Genomic DNA, 26661 nt, shown 5'->3' on the forward strand with positions numbered 1-26661 from the left:
TCTATCTCTGTGCTGGACTTTGGCTATGAAGGAAGATTAGCTGAACAGAATTCATTTTCTCTTGAGAAGAGGAGATTAAGGGGGATATGATCAACATGTATAAATACATCAGTGGTTCATATGAAGCACTGAAATTGGTGCAAAATTATTCATTACAGAGGAAAAGGGGGCACTCTTTACACCTGGCGGAAATTAGATTTAACCTCCAGATACGGAAAAGCTTCTTCACAGTAAGATCTGTGAAAATGTGGAATAGTCTCCCTCAACAGCTTGTTCTGAGCCAGCTCAATAGATTGCTTTAATAAAGAGCTAGATGACTTCCTAAATTAACACAATATACCTGCATATTACCATTTATAGGTATAGCTCTACTGAGCTGGTCAGAACCAGTTCTTCAGAGAGTCTGTTCCACATTTTCTCAGCTCTTACTGTGAAGAAGCCTTTTCCGAATGTGGAGGTTAAATCTCATTTCCTCCTAATGTAAATTACCAAAATAAAACTGGATTTTAAATGTATATGTAATAAACTTAGGAGTAGTAGATCCAGGGAATATCTGAGTGTCCTCTTGGGGATCAGGAATGATTTAATAATTCATCCAATGAAGTAAATTGGATCATGCTTTATTTTTTTATTTTTGTTGGATCAACTGTAGCTATGGGGTTTCGTATATCAGGGGTCTCCAAACTTTCTAAACAAAGGGCCAATTTACTGTCCTTCAAACTTTAGTGGAGCCAGACTGTGGCTATTGGAAGTAGAAAATGTCCTGGCATCAGTGGGAATAAACAATGCCCCATCTTTTGTGGTAGTAAGAAGAATAGTGTCCCATCGTTGGTGTCATTTGGTGGGAAAAACCATGCCTTATCGTTGGTGTCACTAGCAGGAACTGTGCCCCATCTTTGATGTCATTGGGAGGAATTGTGCCCATTCATCAAAGGATAATATATAGCTCCAAGGGCTGGATAAATGCAAGCAAAGGGCTGCATCCGGTCCCTGGGCAGGAGTTTGGAGACCCCTGCTGTATATGGAGGTTTTCTTTTATTTTTTCTTTATTTATTCTATTTTTTTTTCTATTGGGTGAACTGGATGAACTTTTTTTAGCCCAACTGACTATATAAAACAGATGAAAGATTCACCTACAGAAAATGTTTGCTGACGGTCTGATTCTCTCCTTTATAAATATACTTCTTGCACTTTATCCCAAAAACATTTTAGCTGGAGTTAGGCTTTAAACTTTTTTTAAAACTATGTAAGCTATCCATACAGGGAAATCCGAATCCTGTTTTTATGTCTCTGTCTGGCCATTTAGCAACAGATTCTGAGAATCATCCATCACTCAGTCCTCCTATGTATTTTAGGGCCAACATTTTTTCACTACATTCCATTATTTTATTCAGGTTATTGTTGGCCATTGTCAAGTATCTGATAAAAATTCTCCATGCCTGTGGACATTATCTTATCTGCATTTAAAAAAATGTTTATTTTTCTTTGGCCTTTATAGCCTTGGGTTTCTTATAAATCATTCTAATCTCTCGAATCCCCTCTGTTTGTGTACAGGAAGCATTATCAGTGGTGAGCGACGATCAGTCATTATTTGAGTGCGCCTACGGAACGCCACACCTTACCAAGTCTGAGATGACGGCTTCATCCTCCAGTGAATATGGGCAAACTTCGAAAATGAGTCCACGGGTCCCGCAGCAAGACTGGCTGTCCCAGCCCCCATCCAGAGTCACCATCAAGATGGAATGTAACCCCACTCAAGTTAACGGATCCCGGTAAGGAAAAATTGGCAAATTTGTACACATTTTCTAGCTTACGCTCAGTACTACCAAGATGGTTTTTCAGCCATTGCTCTGTGAGTGTAAGTATATAGGTGGCCAGTCTTAAGTTGGCTATATACCTGCAAAGTTTCCATAGAATTCATAGATTCCCCCATCCAGGTTAAAAAGTGTGGATGGATGAATCATCCATTGCCAGCTAACGTGTTCTAACAGCAGGCACTTGCAACTGTCTGAATACCTGTCTGAGTAATAACATGACTGCAACTAATTGCCCAAGGTCACTGTTAGGCCAGCTTTTTTCTGCCTGACTCTTTCAGTCTGGTGGTGGTGCTGGCAGGTAGTCCAACAATGGTCCATTCTCAGGAATTGGTCAAAATTTGAGTCGTATATATGGCCAGCTTTAGGCAAATCAAGCCTCCCAGCACAATCTACTCTGCAACAGATATGTCTATCCACAACTTGCAAATTTAACCAATATAGTGTTTCAGCACCCTACTTGGAAATCAAAATTGTACGATAGGCAAAAAAAGAGAGATGAACTACAGTCATCAAGATGGTTGCCCTTGAAGTCCCTTTAAAGGATTTGGTTTTTTTTTCACTTCATTTAACCCCTCTCCCACACCGCGCCTCTGTTCTAACACCATTTTTTGTTTTGCTTACTTGTCTTTACCCATTACCAAATAAATCCTTTTCTTAGCCCAAGGGGTGAGCTTCTAGGGGGAGCCCAACAGTACGCAAATGCTGGGGACTCAAGATCATGCTTGCTTCTCCCCTCCAGTGATGTAGATGGTATCATGCTGGTACTCTTAATGCCTAGGTGTGGAGATAGGCATGACCTGCACTGAGAAGTGAGTAACCTGCTCCATGGGGTGGCCAAATATAACAGATATGGGAAGATCTGGCTAATGTTGAGTATTCTTAATGAAAAACAGGCAATGAGCATGATCAAGGATCACATGTTCAAGACAACTCGGCCCCCTGGCCATCTTATATCCACTCTCTTCCAGTACCATTGTTTGAGATCAGTGTCAGTTTGCCAAAATGTTGGTTTACCATTGTCAGTGTGGCAGTATTTTGAGTTTCCAAGAAGTCAGTGTTTTGGGTCCCCAAGTGTCAATGTCTTTTAATTTCTGACTATCAAGCATTAATAAGCAGTAACTCAACTTTCATGTCATGCAAATGTCATGTCATGTACTACTTCACCACAAATATTGATGTACCATAATGACTCCCATGTGTCAATGTACTGCTGGTGTAGAACCCCAAGATTTTCCTTGTTCTGAGATCCCAATGGTCAGTACACCACTATCCAATCAGTATCTCATTGTTCCAGATGTAAATGTGAGCTGTTGTAGTTTGATCCCCAAGTGAAAGTGTATCATGGTTTTGGAATCCCAAGTTTAAGAGTAGATTTAGATGTGCATCTAAACCTACCTTTCCTCTGAAGCATGATCAGTGTTTGGGTCATGCTTCAGAGGCTACTGACAGGTGATGAGAAAGTGATGTGATGCCTCTTCACCACCTGTTTTAACCTCATTTTGCTGACAAGTCTGCCTCGTTGCATGCGGTTGCGGGGCATTTGTGCTGCTTCCCTGTTTGCCAGAATGTGTCGTGTTTTGGCTGTATTGCTGCCTGCTGCTCACCACATGTTGGGTAGACTTTGCTGCAGGCGTGAAGCATCACGACCGCAGCATGTAAACACCCGTGAAGAATCATGACCACAGCATATAAACACCCGTGTCGGCTGCCTGTTGCAGCATAAATGGTAGTGGTTGGTTTGCGGCAAAACCGTGGCTTGATCATACATTTTACTGCCCCCCAACTTCGCATCTAGATGAAGCTGTTTGTGACATTGTTTTGTTGCATGGATGTAGTTACTTTGAAATCTATTTGATGTGCAGTTATTCTAGGTTTTCGTGTTTGGGTGGTCTGGTTTTTGAGGTGATAAGTGTCAATGGGCCAATGTCCTCAACCAACACTTTTAGGGCCCTGCTGCTAGTCACTAGTACTCTAGCTTCTAGCACCGGAGTACTAGTACTCAAGTCACTAGCACAATTCTGACATTTCTCTCATACATGTAAAAATCTGCATTTTTGTCTAGAAAATTACTTAGCATTCCAAAAGATTATATATATTTTTAAGCAGATGCCCTAGAGAGTAAAATGGTAGGTGTTGCAATATCCATGATAATTTATTGTTTATTTTTTTTTTTTAGATTTTTTTTTACACTCTATCTTTAATTTTTTTATCAACTTTATTGCTATCACAAGAAATGAACACTGTCCCTTGCAATACCATGGGTTGTGACAGGTCCTCTTTATGGAGAGATCTGTGGTCTATTAGACGCCAGATCTCTCCTCTGGCTTCCAAAGCATCTGATCAAAATGAGATTGGTTTTATCGATGCTTTACAAGCCGGTAACAGCTTGTCAACAAACAAACAAAAACTGGAAGTGACGTAATCCTCCTCGTTTCTAAGTTCTGACATTACAGAAGAGTGGTGGAAACTTCCATTTTTGCCACTCTTCCAAGGGACTGAAGTTGTTGGATCGTTACTGGGCTGTTTCATGGGACGGGAGAGCCCAGCAAAGGCTGCAGGGAATCTCCTTCCAGCATCTGTAAAAATGATCCAGAGGCTGTATAGATGAGAAAACGTATACTCACCTGATCCTCCACTCCAGTGGCAAACAGCGCTCCCCCATGGTCTGTTCCTGAGGTCCTCATATCCATAGTAGGCCTATGGGTTTAATGATGTCAGGAACAGTCCACTGCTCAAGACCTTTAGACCAAGAGGGGCAGAAGCCGCATGTACCGGTCTTGTGCTGGGAGGATCAGAGGATCAGGTAAGTATATCTCCTTTCTCCTGCCCCCTGGACAAAAAATGAACAATTAACCCTTGCAGTGCAGGTGCAGCCCCACTGTATGGGAATTTTTTTTTGCCCAGAATTGAGCCTGTCTTGCCCGCATTCCTTCTTCTTTCTGAAGACACTTGGCCCAAGGGCAAAAAAGTTTCCTGCAGCCTTTTTTTTGGTCAAATTAACCAACCCAGGAAATGTCTTTCTTCCTGTGCACCATAATCATCAGTCTGAGTGACGTGGAATGATAAACCTTTGAGAATTGATGTGGCCAAGGGTTTGGAAGGCATAAAAGAGAAGCTATTCAAAGAAGAAAAGAACTACTTTAGCTTGCATAAAGATGCAAAACGTTCCTGAGCGCTCCATCGTTCTGTTTCACAACCCTCATTCTGTGCCTGGTTTTAGCTGCCTGCATTTCCCATCCCCGATATTTATTTAGTCAAGTTACTGCAAAGCTGAAATCTAAACAGTGGAGTGGAAAAGGTGTTCTAAATTTGAATGTTTTTAGGCTTTGATCTGGGACTTAGTCATTTTATTTAGCAGAGAACTGAGGTACATTCCCGTTCTTGGCATCCACATCTGACTTGATGTGGTGGTAAAGAAAGCAGACCGATCACCCCTGTGCCAATCATCCCTGTCTAAATTAGGGTAAACACTCTTAAGATATGTTTGGAAGAAAAAAGAAAGTGTTTTTATATGTGAAAGCGGGCAATAAGTCAAGCTAAAAACTGGGAGGAGGCGGCACACCATGCTGGACAAATTCTACTGTATGTTTTGACAGAGAGTTGAGAGCAAGGCCTCATTCATCACGCTACATAGCCAACCATCTCCCTTTCATAATGTTATGTCTTTCTTACTTAGACTATTCATCATTCTAATCACAAACCACAAAGATTTTTTTCAGCCTTTACATTCTTTATGATTCTGGTATTTACAGAAGTTTTTTCCATCTGTTAATAGCACCTTTTGTTCTTGACTTGGTAAATACATTTGTATTAAAGGGCACCTGTCCTAGAGTAATATAATGTGGGGGAGATTTTCTAAAACTGGAGCATTTAGAATCTGGTGCAGCTGTGCATGGGAGCCAATCAGCTTCTAACTTCAACTTGTTCAATTAAGCTTTGGCAATAAAACCTGGAAGCTGATTGGTTTCTATGCAGAGCTGCACCAGATTTTGCACTCTCCAGTTTTAGTAAATAACCCTTGTACGTACTTCCATAAAGGAGGTGGGTTAGAAGGAGGAAGCTGTATTTTTCCGTTATTACATTTTTAGTGCGTTATGGAAGTATTTAGTCTGTATTGCCTTATGCAGTTTGTCATTATAGGTGATTATATAACAAAATAATTACTGGAAGACTGCGTTTTCTGTCAAAACAAGTCAACAAAAATATCATAAAATCTGCATGTTTATTAATATTATTGTAGCACCTTGTAAGGTTGGTAGGTAATAGACAAATTTGGTTTGGCCCCTCTGTAGGCAGAGGAGCAGGGGTTAACTGTGTTAGAAGGCTGTGCAGTTCTTCACAGGTTGCTGGCCTGTTACTTACCCCTGCCTTCTGGAGTGTTCCAGAATGTAGTGGGTGGGAGAGCAGGGCTAGCAGCCTAAATATGTATGGCACTTCATTAATTCCTGGGAAGGCAGGCTCAGAAGGTGAGGAAGAAGCCCATAAATATTCTGAAGTCTGGCAGTCTGGTAGCAGAGTCCAGGGTCCAGTCATCTGAGAGGGACCACTGTGCTGGGGGCTCTTCCCCTGGGGCAGAGAGGAGAAGTGAAAGGAGAGAGCCTCAGGAGGCCAAACCAGCTTAAAGGTCTCAGCTAGGCCTAGCTGATGACCCAACAGCTGAGCCAGAGAGTCAGCTTGAGACAGCAGCAGATCTGGAGTCAGGAAGCTCAAAGGTGGGACTGAGTGAGTATCAAACCAGCCATCACTTAAGGGAGAGGAGACAGTGAAGTGCAGGATCAGGTGTAGCCCAGTGCAGTGCAAGACAGCCAGGGGCACTTGTACTACCATTCCCATGTCTGTGCAGTATAGCTTGCATCTTATTACAGAGCAGCCAGAGACTTAGCAAGTCCTCCTGTTCTTTGTACAAAGCTCTACCGTTTGTACGTTTGGGGTATTACATGCTCCCCTCTCCATCCATGTTTAACGTTCCCAATAAAACACCAAAACTAAAACCCTTAGATTGTTTATTGAACCTTTGCAAGTCAGGGGAAAATACCATATGCCTGGCTGTGGGTGCTGTAAGTGGGGAAATAGCTCCAAAACCCAGCGGCTCCTTCAGGGGTAGTACTATATTATATTAAAAATTCCATAGCATAAAACAAAGCTGACTTGTGTATGTACATCACTTTGCTACAGCAACTCCTCTACAAACCCATCCTACAACATATTTATAATCATTTTCATATCATGTAAATCCAATTTCTTTCATGTTGCATAATAATAGAGTCAGATTAGCAACTTGCATTTCATGGACATAAGAGCCCATTTCCTATAGAACCCTCTGTTAATGGCAATAATTCTTGTTCATGTGAGAACCAACCAGCCTCATTACAGTATAACAGTTGGAAGTACCTTCCATACATGTATGCACACAGTGACCCAACTGTCCAGGGCTGAGTTCAGGAGCCTCAAGGGGCATCAGAGATATTGTTCCCTTGCTAGTTATCTCAATAATTTCTCAGGAGTTGACAGTATGCTACTCGATGAATGTCCATATCCCATGAGTACAAACATATTGTTAAATCCTTTTATCTCAGTTTGAGCCAATGCCTCTTAATCTTAAGGATAGCAGGCACTCTGTTTTCATTTGAGGATACCAAATCTATATTTATGCTTAATGGGCATACAATTCAAAGATTGGATGTCCTTAATCAAGGCTGGCCATCTGCATTGGTGCAAACGGATCAAGCTAAAGGGGTGTCCACTGAGTGTCTAGGGCTCTCCACCCTCTCTTGCACAACTCTTCCCAGGTAGGTGCTCATTGCCTACCTTTTCAGCCCTCCTCAATTGCAGCATACAGTATCTTGCTCAAAAGCTTTGGGTACATTAAAAAAGTCAGTAGATACAAATGCTATGTTGGTTTGTATAAAAATTGCTTTCATAACATTTAGAGATAAACATTTAAAAGGGAACTGAATATAGGAGTTCTTTTCCTATACATACCTTACTTCTTCCTGATTGTTTAATTTTTCATGTATTCTGGCTGTGCTATTACTAGTAATTAGACATGATCTATAACGGACAGATGTTTCACCACTCATCCAAAAGGCTTCCTTCACTCAGTTGAGTGATGGGTGCATACACCAGCTTTAATACTGTATATCCTAATGGCCAACTTAGTCATCTAAATCTTATTACCATGTTGTCATGAAGTACATCAAGGCAGATGTTGATTTTCCAAAGACTGTTTGTGAAATCACACTGTTCTTATTACGTAATCCAGTCACCACGTCTTCATGAAGTCTGTTACATGGATTATTATTATTATTATACAGGATTTATATAGCGCCAACAGTTTGCTCAGCGCTTTACAATATAACGGGAGACAATACAGCAACAATACAGTTCAATACAAGAGGGATAGGAGGGCCCTGCTCCTTGGAGCTTACAATCTAAGAGGGAGGGGCTAGTGGTACAAAAGGTTGTAACTGTGGGGGATGGACTGGTTGGAAGAGTAGAAGATTCCATTATTAGCTGAGGGCAGGATAGGCTTCCCTGAAGAGATAGGTTTTCAGAGATCTCCTAAAAGTGAGCAGAGTAGGCGATAGTCTGATAAATTGGGGTAGAGAGTTCCAGAGGATGGGGGAAGCTCTGGAGAAGTCCAGGAGACGAGCACAGGAGGAGGAGACGAGGGAGCTAGAGAGCAGGAGGTCGTGTGAGGAGCCGAGAGTACGGTTTGCGTGATATTTAGAGACAAGATCGGTGATGTAATTTGGGGCAGAGTTATAAATGGCTTTATACGTTATTGTTAATGTTTTGAATTTTATCCGTTGGGCAATGGGAAGCCAGTGGAGGGACGGGCAGAGGGGGGTGGCAGATACAGAATGGTTAGTAAGGTGGATGAGTCTGGCAGCAGCATTCATGATAGACTGAAGAGAGGATAGCCTGCGATGAGGTCGGCCAATGAGGAGGGAGTTATAATAGTCAAGGCGAGATATAACAAGGGAGTGAATAAGTTGCTTAGTGGTTTCCAAAGTTAGGAATGGGCGTATCTTGGAGATGTTGCGGAGGTGAAGTCTACAAGATTTGGACAGTGAATGGATTTGGGACTGAAAGGACAGATGGGAGTCTAGGATTACAACTAGTACCCTGGCATGAGGAGAGGGAATGATGGTTGTATTATTGATCTTGATGGAGAAGTCAGGGGAGGGGGCACGGGCTGGGGGGAATACTTAGAGCTCAGTTTTGGAAAGATTGAGTTTGAGGAAGTGGAGTGACATCCATGCTGATATGTCACTTAGTAGGATGGATGAATGTATGAATTGTTGTCAGATCATTAGACATTAAATGGGCATTATATATTGATGACTGGTGGTGTCCAATACGCACATCCCTGTGTAGGTATGGTTATTATAGATCAGCATTTCTCATCTTTTTACCCCAGAGGAATCCTTGACATAATTTTCAGGTTTCAGAGAACCCTTGTTAAAACCAATTCATTGGAGGTCATGGGAAAAATTCCCCTTAGATTAGTTGTCATTAAGATTAATGCCTCCCTTATAGTGGAGGTCTGAATGTCTTCTATACAGACAGCTAAAAAAAATTATTGGTGTCATTCAGCTGAGTTTGCCAGGTGGCAATGGTCCTAGAACTATGCAAGCACCATCAGATGGGAGGTCAATCAGCCACATCTCAAGTAATCCCTAGCAACCTCTGAAGGAACCCTATGGTTTCACGGAACCCTTGCGGAGAATGGCTGTTCTAGGTTGATGTAGATGGCACCTTAAACAACTTTTGGTAACCAGTTGTTCTTTCCTCATATATTGGGCCATATCGTTTGTTCAGTAGACATTTTGTCTCTTTGATGTACAGAACTTGGATGTACTTTGAGTTCCGTATCAGGTTATGCCAAATTACTTCGCTTGTCTTTGAGTGTTGGATCTTGTACAGTCTTTTCTGGGCTTGATATATTGAAAAGGATGCAATGTTTACTAAAAATACGTCTGAGTTTTTTCTGTCACTTCAGCCACCTACAGGTGACTAACTTGTTCTGTATCTTCTGTCTCTGCTATCCATTCAATGTCCTGTGTTTTTGCTTGATCTTTTAGCAAAACCCCAGTCTGGAATGCTTCTGCAATGCCTGTATTATTTGTCTTTAAACTCTGTTCTTGTTGTTACCATCTACTCTAGATGTAACAAAGTCTTCATAACACCCAGTTTTTGTTTCAGTGGGTGGTAGGGGTCAAAAAGCAGACGCTGGTCTGTATGGGCAGGATTCCAATATGAAGACACATTCAGGTGCTTATACAACTTCTTATAATGTTGTTTTGAAATGTTTTAATCCATTTTTCATTAATACATACCATTTAGTTTAAATAGTGTTTCATGGTTGTCTGCATATCTTAGGAACTGTCTGTAAGTTTATGGATTCTTGGTAGGAGAGCTACTAATGTAATCTTCATTAAAAGATCCCAAAACCCAGCTCAACGCCTTATATGAAATTACACCAAGAAAAATATTTTGCTTAAAGGAAAGAAAATTGCCCGCCTGCCTGCGCTATCATGTTTCTTGATCTATAAAATCTAAAGACATGAAAAGTCATAAATGTACAGCTCTCTACATAAATAAGCTTGTCTTGACTTACATCCAACGGATACACAATATACTGAGTTTTCTAAAAGTAAAACATTTCTGACAATTCTATTTAGAGAGAATCCTCTGCAGACACCAAGGGCCATGTCATAATATGAATTCTGGTGCTGTAGTCAATGCACCAGTAAAAAGAATTACAAAGAGTTATCTCACCTACCTCTACTCCTGCTCTGGTCAAACCAGTGAGATTGGTCACTGATACTACCTCTTTTATTCTGAGGACAGCAAGGACATGATGTCCATATTACTAGATAAATGTGCCACTGGCACTGAGCTCAAGAGAGGACCCTACTTTTCTGTAGGAGGCATCAATAGGTACTTTCAATCTACATTTTAACATACATATATTTTATTCATCTGTTGAATAGGAATATATTTGTTTATTTCAGGTACTTATATATGACCATCAATTTATTCAGCTCTTAACATATATATTGTACATTCACACCAGTCCCTGTCCTCAAGGAGCTTACAATCTAAGGTCTTTAACTCACATTCATAAATAAACATACTAGGGCTAATTTTGACGGGAGCCAGCTAACTTACCAGCATGTCTTTGAATTGTGGGAGAAAACCCACACAGACACAAGGAGAACATAGCACAAGTGCCATTGAGCTGGCGATCCTGGTACTACTGGGTGGAAGTGCTAACCACTCAGCCACTGTGCTGCCCCCCAGATATGGTGAATTTTCCTAATACTTTACAGAGTACACAAAACCTTTCATATCCTCATCTTAGTCTAAAATTGGCATAACATTCTTAAAAGCTCTCCTTGTGCAACCAGTTTTGGAAGAATCAGTTAAAGCCAACCTAAAGTTAGTTCTGCTTTAAAATAAAAGGTAGGCGTAAGATAGGGAGGGAAATGATATGAAAGACACCATGAATTAACCTAAGGAGGTATATTAAGCAAATTCCACTGCATTTCAGTTCCAGGTCACCTCAAGCTTGCACGTTAAGTCATGTGACATGTAATTGCCCTGCATTGTGGGTGCCAACCAGAAGCAGATTGAAGAAGATTGGTACCCTAGGAAAAGTAGCAGTTTTACACCCATTCCCATATAATTTGCACTATCTGTGCTAGCAGTCTCCTCCTAAAATATAAACTACTTACAAACTTGTGAAGGAACACTTTTGACCTTCTGCACTGTCCCCTGGTCTACAACAGGAGCTTAAAGGTTGTAACTGGGACCTCTGAATATCCACAGACCCTAGGCTCCTGCCTAGGCCATCAGATGGTCAGAGAAAAGAGTTATGATTAATATAGTTGATAGATGACTTTCATACCCCTTCTCCGCTTCTTTAATGTATGCCTAGTTGATTAAAGGGAACATAACTTCTTTAAAGAGGAACTTCTCTTGGCTATGGTAAATCTAACAGTCAGCAGCTACAAGGACTGCAGCTGCTAACTTTTTAGATGTACATACTTACCAGGCCATGAAATCCAGCACTATCTTCAATTCACCTAATTATTCATAGGGCTTTTGGTTTTCTAGGCCACCATCTTGCATTCAGGAGCTAGCTATCACTCACAGCTGGTCTCCTACTGTATAAGATCACGTACTGTAGAGACAAATGTCATGTAGCGTCCTGGGATGTGTGACATGGTTCCTAGGAGACTGCAGAGGGGATGCAGGGGGGTTGGGGGTACATCACGTTTTACTAGGCAAGGAAGGAGGAAGTAGAAGTGAGTACCACCAGAGAAAAGGTACTAGCTTCCTGAAAAGAAAAATGTGATTGTGTAACAGGCTGGGGGATTGGGGCTGCGGGTGGTGGAGAGAATGATGCTGACTGTTATTGTTGGGGAAATGTTAGCTTTACCTACCAGTATGTTTTTGGATTATTACCATTTGGTAATAAATCTACTGCCTAGACTCTACAAACCTCTACGACATTTCCTTCCCTCCACTTGTTTGGAACAAAAAATATATTGCATCTTAAAGAATATGTATTTTTTAGGAATTCCCCAGATGACTGCAGCCTTTCCAAAGGTGGCAAAATGAGCAGTGGATCCGAAAATATTGGAATGAATTATGGCAGCTACATTGAGGAAAAACACATTCCACCTCCCAATATGACAACCAATGAAAGGAGAGTTATTGTCCCTGCAGGTAAGAACAATTCCATGTGGGTGTTGGTGCGGGTTTCCTTGAAAACTTAGTTATGTGACCATAGGTTTATGAAAATTTCCAACATAAAAGTAAAAGTGCCTTTAGGATTATGGTGGTTGAGATAGTATACTGAAGTGATGAAAGAGAAGATTCAGGCAAAATGTTTACTATGTAGTCTTTAGTAGAGTAAGAAGAGATTGCTGTCTGTGGCCTTCTTTGAAAGATTTTTCTCATTCCCTGTCCTGGAGACAACTTTCACCTGAACGGATGTGAGGGAAAATCTCCCGCCACATACAGCAATAAAGTTGATCATAGCTCCACTTAGAAGGTTTGTTTGATTCAAGGTTACAGTTTAGGGATATGTTGATGGTCACCCATTTAAAAAGAAATGCCCGTAGTGAATAGGGAAGAATGGAAATAGCGCAGGGCATACATGACTAGGCCCAGAGTGGTGTAGGGAACGGAAAGGGTTAAATTTAGCTCCAGGGGCTGGGGAATTGATTGGGGAATTACAGGATTGGCAGATGTGGAGTGTAGGAGGGGTCTGTGGCACCTTAGGGTGGGGGTTCTGCGGAAGGGGCGTCAGTGGAGCTGGACGTGTGCAAGGACCAGAGCTTCCCTCCCGCCCTCCCTGTTTGGTTGGGTATAGGGTCTCATCCGGGGGCAGGTGAGCAAGAAAGAGAAAAAAAAAAGACACCAGTTGGAGAGGTGGGTTTTTCTGTTGGTCTTTGGAGGCGGTTCTCATTTTGGAAGGAAAAACAATGGTGTGGGACCCCATCCGTGGTATGGGGGGCCCGGTGGATATTCCCAGTTAACCAAGGTTTAACTGGAAGGTGGTGGTGCTGCACTGCGGACGGTATGGTTGTCTCCGAGCTTTTTGGTTGCGGCTGGAGGCCTAGTGTATAGGGTTGTCCGCAGGTGCATTTTGGATCGTTTGTGGGTGCCTTTGAAGACCAACAACAATTCTTTGGTTTCCGTTAAGGAACGGTTGATGTATGTTAAAATGTGAAGTTGTTAATAAAAGGCCATGTTGGCCATTTACTCCAAATGGTGTCATGTTTTTTGTAAAGTTTATTTGGTTAAGGGGGTGGGGAGTGGTATGGATAGGTAATGGTGGAAGTAGGAGTGGACAAGCCTATCTATGGTGTATTAGTCATGCCATCAGACTTATATTTAATGCAGATTCCACACACAATACAACCAATGTGTAATGTTGAAAGAATTTCTGTTGCAATAACGAAGAAGTATCTTTGATTTCAAGATCAGAACTGCTGCAATTGCTATAGATCCAGTCAAGCTTGCTGTGACCATTGCTTTCATTGTTCAGTTTTTACACCACAACCTGCATTGTTAGAGAAGATATTTACCATCCTCCATATAGTTTAAATATAGTTTAATTGAGAAATGTCTATTGTTATTGTTTTTCTTTGTCTAATAACTTGCAACCTATGTTTATATAAGAATATATGACCATATTTTTCGCTCCATAAGACGCACCTAGGTTTTAGAGGCAGAAAACAGGAAAAAAAATATTCCGAACCAATGGACTGCAGACATTATACAGGAGATGACGAGAGACTGTGGACATAGTACAGGAGATGACCAGAGACTGCGGACATAGTACAGGAGATGACCAGAGACTGCGGACACAGTACAGGAGATGACCAGAGACTGCGGACATAGTACAGGAGATGACCAGAGACTGCAGACACAGTACAGGAGATCACCAGAGACTGCGGACAGTACAGGAGATGACTGCTGACCTTTGGGAAGGGGGGGGAGCGGGTACCTGAATTTGACAGGTACCCATTCTTACTTCTGCGGAGTTGTTCCTTAGATAGCGTCCGCTCCGCAGCGGGACCTTACCTGTTCCTCTATCCAGCCGCGCACTGTCTTCCCGGCTTCTGTAGTGTGGGCGCTCGGCTTGACAGCCGGGTGCCCAGTGCGCATGAGCGAGAAGCGCTGCACTTTGTGATTGGTACGGCGGCTTCTGGGACCTGTCATGTGTCCCAGGTGCCGCCTTACCATTCACAAACAGCACCGCTTCTTGCACATGCGCACTTGGCACCCGGCTGTCAAAACGAGCGCCCACACTACAGAAGCCGGGAAGACAGTGCGCGGCTGGATAGAGGAACAGGTAAGGTCCCGCTGCGGAGCTGAGTGGCCGACCCAGTATTCTGACACGGCGGCGGTGGAAATACCGGACCGGCCGCTCCATATTCGCTCCATAAGACGCACTGACATTTTCCCCCCTTTTTTGGGGGGAAAAAAGTGCGTCTTATGGAGCGCAAAATACGGTATATTCTATTAGATTGTAAGCTCTAATGAGCAGGGCCCTCCTAACCTTTTTGTATTTCATTTTATTGTATTGTAGCTGTATTGTCTCTTTTTATATTGTAAAGCGCTGCACAAACTGTTGGTGCTATATTAATCCTGTATAAGAGTAATTATTATATTATATTATATCATATCTTAATCTAGTCTCTTTACACCAGCTAAATGTCATGGTAATTACCTCTAAAATGAGAAGAGTAGAGTGAAACAAGGGTTATGGAAGCAATATTATACCTGCAATCCCCTTTAATGGTAGCTATGACAGTGTCATGTTTGACCTACAGGGAATAGGGTCGATGGGTATAAGAAGCTTTGGTGGTTTGAAAGTTTTATAAATCTCACTGGGTAATCATTCTCTATGGTAGAGCAGATTTTTGTAGATAGCAGACAGTAGATGCTCAGAGATTTTGGAGATGCTACAGGAATGATTAGAGACATAGAGGACTGCTGCAAGGTACACTCAGAGCATGGGCAGAGCTTGAGGGGTTACAATGATGACTCCGCCCATGCTGCAGGGGGCCCATGCGGCCTTCCTGTCACATTTGTACACCGTTTTACACTGTGTTACTGGGTAAAAGCACTTGCTGTGCAACCCTGCGTAGGTAATTCAGTAAACTCAGGGGCCCGACCAGGCTTTTCGGTTTCACCAGAGTTTTTGGTTTTACCTATACAGTGTGACGGGGCAAGCCCTTTCCCCCTGCACACTCTCTGTTCATCCCTCCCGTGCAGCCCAGTACAGCCCCTCCTTGCCCTGCTCGGCCCTGCTCACCCATGCATGTGCACACAAGATGGAGACAGGCAGGCAACACTCTGAGCTGTCAGGTGAAATTGGTGGGCCTGTATGTGAATCTGAAGTCAGAAGGCATGCTCACCCCTGGGCCCAGCCCAGGCCCTCTAAGTTTCCTCTTTTACATACAAGCCCACAGCTTTCAATGGGCAGCTCAGAACATGGCCTGCCTGCCCCCTGCCACATCAACTTTTCTATTGGGGCCAGGGGCGGACTGACCATTTGGAAACTTGGGCGCTGCCCAAGGGCCCGGGGTCAGTAGGGGGCCCCATGAGATGCCCCTGGTACCTTTTTCATAGGCTTGTTTGAGTTTGGGAAAGGACACAGGGGCCCCATGATTCCCTATTGCCCGGGGGCCCCATGAGTTGTCAGTCCGCCCCTGATTGGGGCCAACAAGCTTCAAGCTACACCTCTTAGTCAGAGACTGGGACATGTTATTTCTAGAGATAGCTTTCCCATTCCTGCCTGTTGAGGGCTGCGCACAGCAAAGAGCCACAAAGGGCCCTGGGAACGTAAGTGGTAACTCACAAGACAATTGCTAAGTATGGCAGAATGTGTTGGGAGCTGGAGCTGAGACTTTATAAAGGAGGAACTGTAAGCTTAGAAATCAATTCTCACATTGTTCATGAGGAACCCTCCAGATATTTTACATGTACATAGGAGCCTTTAGGACTTAAGCCCGACTTGGTTAGGCTGAGTGTTTGCTATGATAATGAATCACAAAAAAAGTTTTATTAATAGCAAACATTTCAGAAAGAGCAAAAAACCCCTTCTGAGTTCAAAGAGATTCTTCCTAATCAGAAACAAAGAATATGAATGTGTTTTGTTTTTAACAGTCTTTCAACACACAGCAGATTGGCCTTGGAAACTCTATAAACATGGTCCAGTTTAGAAATCTGTCAAATTCAGGATTCCGTTAATATTAAGTTATCCAACATCTTCTTCAAAATCTTGATATTTAAAATATTTTAAAGGCATATTTTTCTTATTAATTTTTGGATTGATTGGGGAGGGTTTAAACTGTTTGTCAAGTTTATGTTGCTGTCAGTGTCCCCACTGAGGAAATGCAAACTTCTCTTCATCCTGGTGACCATTATCATAATGATAGAAAGTCAGGAAAATTCAGAAATTTAGAGTTGTCACCAGGGTTTCCAATGGGAGCATCTATTACAGTGACAACTCTTTAAGATGGACATTTTTTTCACTTGGGAGACATTTCGCCTTATGTTCTGCATCCCCAGGACAGAAAGTAAAGGAAAATCTCTGCAGCAGCACATACAGTACAAAAAAAAACTTGACAAAGGTTTTAACCTTTCCCTACTCAATTCAAAATAAAAAGGTTTTGATTTTAGAACAGCTATTCTTAACCTGGGTTCCTCCAGAGATTGCTAGAGGTTCCTTGAGCTGTGGCTCCCATTTAATGGTGCCTGCATAGCTCTGGTACCAGTGCCACTTGGCAGAGCCAGCTGTATGACACCAGTGACCTTTCTAGCAGTCCATAAGGGTGGCATTCTGACCTCAAATGTAAGGGGAATTTTCACACTGACTTCCAATTAATTGGTTGTAGAAGGGGTTCTCCAAGACCTGAAAATAATTTTAAGGGTTCCTTTTACGTAAAAAGGTTCAAAGGGCTGCCTTAGAATATTTTAAAATGTTTCAATTACTGCAAATGTGTATATATATATATATATATGGCCCTAGTATGTATGAATGTGAGTTAGGGACCTTAGATTGTACACTCGTTGAGGGTTAGGGACTGATGTGAATGTACAATATACATGTAAAGCGCTGTGTAAATTGACAACGCTATATAAGTACCTGTAATAAAATAATATAAAATAAATAAATATACACTATATTGCCAAAAGTATTGGTCCGCCCTCCAAATCATTGGATTCAGGTGTTCCAATCACCTCCATGGCCACAGGTGTACAAAATCAAGCACCTAGGCATGCAGACTGCTTCTGAAAATATTTGTGAAAGAATGAGTCGCTCTCAGGAATTCATGCGTGGTACTGTGATAGGTTGCCACCTGTGAAATTTCCTTGTTACTAAATATTCTACGGTCAACTGTTAGTGGTATTATTACAAAGTGGAAGCAACTGGGAACAACAGCAACTCAGCCACCAAGTGGTAGGCTACGTAAAATGACAGAGCGGGGTCAGCGCATGCTGCAGCGCACAGTGCACAGAAGTCACAAACTGTCTGCAGAGTCAATAGCTAAAGACTTTTGAACTTCGTGTGGCCTTCAGATTAGCACAACAACAGTGTGTAGAGAGCTTCATAGAATGGGTTTCCATGGCCGAGCAGCTGCATCCAAGCCTTACACCAAGTGCAATGCAAAGCGTCGGATGCAGTGGTGTAAAGCATGCCGCCACTAGAATCTAGAGCAGAGGAGACATTTTTTTTGGAGTGACGAATCACGCTTCTCTGTCTGACAATCCGATGGTCATGTCTGGGTTTGGTGGTTGCCAGGAGATTGGTACTTGCCTGACTGAATTGTGCCAAGTGTAAAGTTTGGTGGAGGGGGGATTATGGTGTGGGGTTGTTATTCAGGAGTTGGGTTTGGCCCCCTAGTTCCAGTGAAGGGAACTCCTATTCATCACCATACCAAGACATTTTGGACAATTTCATGTTCCTATCTTTGTGGGAAAATTTTGGGGATGGCTCCTTTCTGTTCCAACATGACTGCGCACCAATGCACAAAGCAAGGTCCATAAAGACATGGATGAGCAAGTTTGAGGTGGAGGAACTTGACTGGCCTGCACAGAGTCCTGACCTCAACCCGATAGAACACCTTTGGGATGAATTTGAGCGGAGACTGTGAGCCAGGCCTTCTCGTCCGACATCAATGCCTGACCTCACAAATGCACTTCTGGAAGAATGGTCAAACCTTCCCATAGAACTCAATATTGAACCCTACGGACTAAGGCTGGGATGCCATTGAAGTTCATGTGTGTGTAAAGGCAGGCGGCCCAATACTTTTGGCAATATAGTGTATATATATATATATATATATATATATATATACAGTGGGGATCGAAAGTTTGGGCACCCCAGCTAAAAATTTGTATTAATGTGCATAAAGAAGCCAAGGAAAGATGGAAAAATCTCCAAAAGGCATCAAATTACAGATTAGACATTCTTATAATATGTCAACAAAAGTTAGATTTTATTTCCATCATTTACACTTTCAAAATAACAGAAAACAAAAAATGGCGTCTGCAAAAGTTTGGGCACCCTGCAGAGTTAATATCTTGTACTGCCCCCTTTGGCAAGTATCACAGCTTGTAAACGCTTTTTTTAGCCAGCCAAGAGTCTTTCAATTCTTGTTTGAGGTATCTTTGCCCATTCTTCCTTACAAAAGTCTTCCAGTTCTTTGAGATTTCTGGGCTGTCTGTCACGCACTGCTCTTTTAAGGTCTATCCATAGATTTTCAATTATGTTGAGGTCAGGAGTTGTGAAGGCCATGGCAAAACCTTCAGTTTACGCCTCTTGATGTAATCCCCCGTGGATTTCGAGGTGAGTTTAGGATCATTATCCATTTGTAGAAGCCATCTTCTCTTTAACTTCAGCTTTTTCACAGATGGCATCAAGTTACCATCCAAAATTTGCTGAAATTTTATTGAATCCATTTTTCCTTCTACTCGTGAGATGTTCCCTGTGCCACTGGCTGCAACACAACCCCAAAGCATGATTGATCCAACCCCATGCTTCACAGTTGGACAGAGGTTCTTTTCATTAAATTCTGTGCCCCTTCTTCTCCAAACGTACCTTTGCTCATTCCGGCCAAAAAGTTCAATTTTAACCTCATCGGTCCACAGAACTTGTTTCCAAAATGCATCAGGCTTGTCTATATGTTCATTTGCAAAGTTCAAACGATGATTTTTGTGGTGAGGACGTAGAAGAGGTTTTCTTCTGATGACTCTTCCATGAAGACCATATTTGTACAAGTATCTCTTTATAGTTGAATAGTGTACCACAACTCCAGTGTCTGCCAGATCTTTCTGGAGGGATCGTGCAGTCAAACGTGGGTTTTGAATTGTTCTTCTCACAATCCTGCGAGCTTTTCTGTCTGATATTTTTCTTGGTCTTCCAGATCTTGCTTTAACTTCCACTGTTCCTGATGACTGCCATATCTTAATTACATTCCGAACAGAGGATATTGACATCTGAAAACGCTTTGCTATCTTCTTATAGCCTTCTCCAGCTTTGTGAGCGTCAACTATTTTCAGTTTCAGTTTTCTAGACAACTGCTTAGAAGAATCCATGGTGCTGATTGTTGGGGCAAGGTCAGATGAGTCTGGGCATTTAAAACCTTTGAGATTGACATCACCTGGTCTTCCCAGACGATGATTGAGAACAATCCATGACACTGGCAGGTCTCAGCTTTGCAAAGGGGGCAGTGCATGCTATAAATTCTGCAGGGTGCCCAAACTTTTGCAGACGCCACTTTTTTGTTTTCTGTTATTTTGAAAGTGTAAATGATGGAAATAAAATCTAACTTTTGTTGACATATTATAAGAATGTCTAATCTGTAATTTGATGCCTTTTGGAGATTTTTCCATCTTTCCTTGGCTTCTTTATGCACATTAACACAAATTTTTAGCTGGGGTGCCCAAACTTTCGATCCCCACTGTATATATATATACACACTCACCGGCCACTTTATTAGGTACATCTGTTCTATTGCTTGATAACACAGATTGCTAAACAGTCAATTACATGGCAGCAACTCAATGCATTTACGCATCTAGACTTGGTGAAGTTGTGTAAACTGAGCATCAGAATGGGGGAGAAAGGGGATTTAAGTGACTTTGAACTAGGCATGGTTGTTGGTGCCAGATAGGCTGCTCTTAGTATTTCAAAAACTGCTGATCTACTGGGATTTTCACTCACAACCATCTCTAGGGTTTACAGAGAATGGTCCTAAAAAGAGAAAATATCCAGTGAGCAGCAGTTGTGTGGCCGAAAATGCCTTGTTGATGTCAGAGATCAGAGGAGAATGGGCAGACTGGTTTGAGATGATAGAAAGGCAACAGTAACTCAAATAACCACTTGTTACAACCAATGTATGCAGAATACCATCTCTGATTGCACAACACATCAAACCTTGAAGCAGATGGGCTACAGCAGCATAAAACCACACTGAGTGCCACTCCTGTCAGCCATGAACAGGAAATGGAGGCTACAATTCGTACAGGCTTACCAAAATTGGACAATAGAAGATTGGAAAGTCTGTTGAGTCTCAATTTCAGCTGCGACATTCAGATGGTAGGGTCAGAATTAGTGTAAACAACATGAAAGCATGGATCCATCCAGCCTTGTATCCTGTTAATTGATGTGCAGCCGACAAATCTGCAGCAACTGCAGGATGCTATCATGTCAATATGGACCAAAATTTCTGAGGAAGGCGTCCAACACCCTGTTGTATCTATGCCATGAAGAATTAAGGCAGTTCTTAAAGCAAAAGGGGGTCCAACCTGGTACTAGCAACAAGGTGTACCTAATAAAGTGGCCGGTGAGTGCTTTTATATATATATATATATATTAAAGGAACACTTTTTAATCAAAGTATAGCATAAAGTCAATTAAACTCCTGGGATATTGATCTGCTCAGTTAAGTAGCAGAGGGAGTTGTTAATCAGTTTTAGCTGCTTTGGTGTTAATGAAATTAACAACAGGTGTACTGGGGGGCAACAATGAGCTGACCCCCAAAACAGGAATGATTTTACAAGTGGAGGCGAGTGACATTTTTTTCCCTGATCATCTTTTCTGACTGTTTTTCACTGGTTTTGCATTTGGCTAGGGTCAGTGTCACTACTGGTAGCATGAGGCGATACCTGGACCCTACAGAGGTTGCACACGCAGTCCAACTCCTCCAGGATGGCACATCAATACGTGCCATTGCCAGACGTTTTGCTCTGTCTCCCAGCACAGTCTCAAGAGCATGGAGGAGATTCCAGGAGACAGGCAGTTACTCTAAGAGAGCTGGAAGGGGCTGTAGAAGGTCCTTAACCCATCCTCAGGATCAGAGGAACAGGATGAGCACTGCCAGAGCCCTACAAAATGACCTCCAGCAGGCCACTGGTGTGAATGTCTCTGACAAAACAATCAGAAACAGACTTCTTGAGCGTGGCCTGAGGGCCCGACGTCCTCTAGTGGGCCCTCTGCTCACTGCCCAGCACCATAGAGCTCGATTGGCATTTGGCATTGAACACCAGAATCGGCAGGTCCACCACTGGTGCCCTCTGTTTTTCAGATGAGAGCAGGTTCACCCTGAGCACATGTAACAAACACAAGAAGCCATGGAGAACATTATGCTGCCTGTAACATCGTTCAGCATGACTGTTTTGGTGGTGGGTTAGTGATGGTCTGGGGAGGCATATCCATAGAGGGATGCACAGACCTCTATAGGCTAGACAATGGCACCCCGACTGCCATTAGGTATCGGGATGCAATCCTTGGACCCATTGTCAGACCTTAGGCTGGTGCAGTGGGTCCTGCGTTCCTCCTTGTGCATGACAATGGCGGCCTCATGTGGTGAGAGTATGCAGGCAGTTCCTGGAGGATGAAACAATTGAGTACTGACGTGATACTTTTTTTTTATTATTTGCACTAACATACAATTTTGAGGACAAGCTTTCGGGGAATGTCCCCTTCTTCAAGGTCCAGGCAGTACTGGAGGATGAAGAAATTAATACCATTGAAAGGTCCCCACACTCGCCTGACCTAAATCCAATAGAACACCTCTGGGATATCATGTTTTGGTCCATCAGCCGCCGCCAAGTTGCACCTCAGACTGTCCAGGAGCTCAGTGATGCCCTGGTCCAGATCTGGGGGGAAATACCCCAGGACACCATCCGTTGTCTCATTAGGAGCATGACCAGACGTTATCAGGCACGCATACAAACACATGGGGGCCTCCAAATTACTGAGGACCATTTTGAGTTGCTGCAATGAAATTTCAGCAAAATGGACTAGCCTGCTGCATAATTTTTTCACTTTGATTTCGGGGTGTCTTTGAATTCAGTGCTCTGTAGGTTGATAATTTTCATTTCTATCAAACGATGGGGCATCCTTACATTCCTAACACATTACCCATCCATATCAGTTTAGATATCCAGCATATTTTTCCCCATTGAGATCTGATGAGTTTTCAAAGTGTTCCCTTTTTGTGCATGACTTTCCTCTTTAATTTATGTCCCCTTTTGTCCAGGTGGATACATAGTACAATGTCACTCATGGCACGTAGTATTGGGATTAGCGTTAGTATAGTAAATCAAGGCAGCCCAATAAATTAAGTCTATCACAAAGGTTAATTGTACTGCAGCACCACAAAGGGAATAGAGTAAACTTATGAAGATTCCAGTGTTATGACACACAAGTGTGAAATGTTTTTCAGCGGCCCGTTAGCAGTATTTGTTATTCTGTTACTGAAAAGTGGACATTTTGTTATAAATATTCTGAATGTTCCTATGTGCTTAGTGGTCTGACATCCAGGTGTTTTTAACTTTCAGTACTTGATGGAGTCGATGTGCTTGGTCAGCAAAGTAAAGGATAACCTACGAAGCCAAGTGCATACTTTCCTGAAAAGCTAATTGTCCAGACTGTCTTTAAAGTTTTAGGGCTGTGTAAATACGTTGCGTTAATCATTTCAAGGCAGCAGAACAAATATCAGGAACTCTGGCATATAGGGAATTAAGTTTGAGAAGTAAAAAGTAAACACAGTTGCGGTAGCTCTTTGTAGCAGGAGTTTTAGCAAAACACTGTGATTTACAGAATATGCAGTATCAGGGGAGGAAACACTCCCCTTGGGCTCATTTTAGGCCTATGCCTTGTATCAACAGCTCCCATTAGATACCCTCTTACTACAAGAGTCCTTCTGGCCTCCCTAACATTTTATCCTCATTCTGCCAAAGCCCCAATCGGAGACCTATCCAGCCCCTCCAACTAGTGGCCAAATCTCTGGTTCCCTTATACAGAATTACAGTTTTGAACCTACTTCCACAAGCTTACCCTCATGACCTTTATACAGGAGGTCCACCTTGACACCCCAGTCTAATTCACCTTTCCAGGAGCTTATCCAGGCCTTCCAACTAGTGGACCTATCTTTGGTTCCCAATACAGGATTCCAATACAATATTTTCACAAGCCTACCCTTGTGAACTCTACACAAGAGGTCCAACTTGACACCCCAAACTAATTCACCTTTCTAGAAGCCTGCTATTCGACTTACACACCTCCAGACATCTATCCTAAAGCAAACTTTTCAGTAAGTTTACAAGCTTGCATGCATAAATTCCTGCTATATCATAAAATGCCAATATGTTATAGTAACAGTACAATTTTACAAACTAGCTTTACCTTTTCTCAAATATTTGAGTTTCAAGTGAGTGTCTTTGTCTAGGCTGAGGCTGCCTAGGTTGAGATGCTGTTATTAGTCTTCTGCAGGCAGGAGAAAGCATTTCCTCAGTCTCCTCCTTGGCCAATCAGTGATCACATGATCGGGACCTCATACAGAGGTCCCGTCCGACGATTGGTGTTTCACTGTGTCCGGAGGACACAGCGGCACCGAATCGCGGTGCTGCGCACTCCCAGGGAGCGCGCACAGCTAGAAAAGGCGGGTGCCGTTTATGAACGGCAACCCGCCCCTGCACTGCCACCGCCCTGCAGTTTATCAACAGCAGGCGGACGGCAAGTGGTTAAAGTGTTACTAAACCCCGGACCCCACATTCACTATATCTGGTCTCCCACAGTACACACAACATGGAAATGCAATTATTTTAGTAAATATAAACTGCTAAATACCTTTTCTCATCAGCAGTTAGAGCAGTCTTGTGACTTCTATCTGTGTCCAGCGCACCACTAGCTAAAGCTTGTAGGAGGATTTTATTTTCTGCTCTAGGAGGATGGAAATCCCCTGACCTCTGTCTGGACAGTGCTGATTGGCCCTGTGCTAATCACATGCACTCTCCCAAGAAAAAAAAAACCTCTCTAGTAATGCACACCAAACTGAGCATGTGCATGTGACCACAGCTTCAGTCTGTATCAGGTGGTCATTTCAACAAGAGGAGGGGAAGAGAAGAAAGGATCAAACAGCCTTTATACACAATGCAGAGGATTAACCCCTTAGGCTCCACAGTGAGTATAACAAGCATGTTTTACTGCATATACAGACTGATTTTACTGTTGTGGGTTTAGTAACACTTTAATAACAGATGAACAAATAAAGAAAACAAAAGGGCATAAAGGCCTAGTGCAGTGGTCGGCAAGCCGCGGCTCGCGAGCCACATGCGGCTCTTTACAAACTTTAATGCGGCTCTTCTGTGTGCCGGGCGCCCGCTCCCCTCCCTCCTCTTGGGCGGCCGCCCCAAAAGTCAGGACTCTGCAGCTAGCCCAGCAATGGGAAAACTACGGTGCGTGGCAAACATTGGCTGTCAGGATGTAGGCGGGGCAGCGTGACGAACTCCTCTCCTCTCACAGTCCGCCCTGAAGACTGGAACGGCGCGGGAACACGGCGAGAGGAACGCGCGGAGCAAAGGTAAGTGAATTGACACAATATGGGGAATGAATTACTATAGGGGGGATGAATTACTATATGGGGGATTAATTACTATGGGGGATGAATTACTATGGGGGATGAATTACTATATGGGGGGTGAATTACTATATGGGGGATTAATTACTATGGGGGATGAATTACTATGGGGGATGAATTACTATATGGGGGATGAATTACTATATGGGGGATGAATTACTATATGGGGGATTAATTACTATGGGGGATGAATTACTATATGGGGGATGAATTACTATGGGGGATGAATTACTATGGGGGATGAATTACTATATGGGGGATGAATTACTATGGGGGATGAATTACTATATGGGGGATGAATTACTATGGGGGATGAATTACTATGGGGGATGAATTACTATATGGGGGATGAATTACTATGGGGGATGAATTACTATGGGGGATGAATTACTATATGGGGGATGAATTACTATATGGGGGATGAATTACTATGGGGGATGAATTACTATATGGGGGATGAATTACTATATGGGGGATGAATGACTATGGGGGATGAATTACTATATGGGGGATGAATTACTATATGGGGGATGGATTACTATATGGGGGATGAATTACTATGGGGGATGAATTACTATGGGGGATGAATTACTATATGGGGGATGAATTACTATATGGGGGATGAATTACTATGGGGGATGAATTACTATATGGGGGATGAATTACTATGGGGGATGAATTACTATGGGGGATGAATTACTATATGGGGGATGAATTACTATATGGGGGATGAATTACTATGGGGGATAAATTACTATGGGGGATGAATTACTATATGGGGGATGTATTTTCAGTTTTAAAAATGTGGCTCTCAAAATAAATTTCAATCGTGGTTTTGGCGAGATTTGGCTCAGTTGAAAAAAAAGGTTGCCCACCACTGGCCTAGTGCATTATCAGATCAAAGAAAAACATGAATAAATGTATCTTCACAAAAGCCGAAAGCTGATAAGCAATAAAGACCAGACCCAATTGGCAAAGTGACCCTCGTAGAGCGAAGTGTCAATACTCCCTGGCGTCACCGAGACTCGCCAGCTAACGCGTTTCCATAACCGTTTTCATGAAGAGGGCCCATCCCTGGAAATGCAATAGCTAGCGAGTCTTGGGATTTTGTAAATATGCGTTTATTCGCATTTATCTTTATTAAAAGTTTTATCTGGTAATGCACTAGGCCTTTGTGCCATTTAGTTTTCTCTGTCCATCTGTTGTCAAGAACCACTGAGTGCTGTGGGGAACAAAGCAGATCGACACTTTAGGAGGTGTGAACTGCACCACAGACTTCAGGCTCTAGTTTCACTTCACTGGAGCAGCGTTCAGTAGAGGCAGGCATCAGAAGAGGTAAGTATTTACTATCTCCTTTACTGGTACAGCCTCTAAATGTTAAA

General features: G+C 42.6%; 1 protein-coding gene across 2 annotated transcripts in view; it reads left to right on the forward strand.

Annotated features, from left to right (window-relative positions):
* The first annotated feature begins 1554 nt into the window (after positions 1-1554).
* ERG (ETS transcription factor ERG) overlaps positions 1555-26661 on the forward strand; it is a 52777-nt gene continuing 27670 nt past the window's right edge. The window contains exons 1-2 of one of the 2 annotated variants that reach the window (XM_089677903.1): positions 1555-1772; positions 12406-12557. In XM_089677903.1, coding sequence (XP_089534029.1) covers positions 1633-1772; positions 12406-12557 — 292 coding nt within the window. In that variant the 5' untranslated portion in view covers positions 1555-1632. The remainder of the gene's footprint in view (positions 1773-12405; positions 12558-26661) is intronic. The other variant, XM_089677901.1, reaches the window with a different exon arrangement.

This window comes from Staurois parvus, unplaced genomic scaffold (genome assembly GCF_062004578.1).
Source record: "Staurois parvus isolate SC_StPar_1 unplaced genomic scaffold, SC_StPar_1.0 ptg000195l, whole genome shotgun sequence".
Lineage (NCBI taxonomy): Eukaryota > Metazoa > Chordata > Amphibia > Anura > Ranidae > Staurois > Staurois parvus.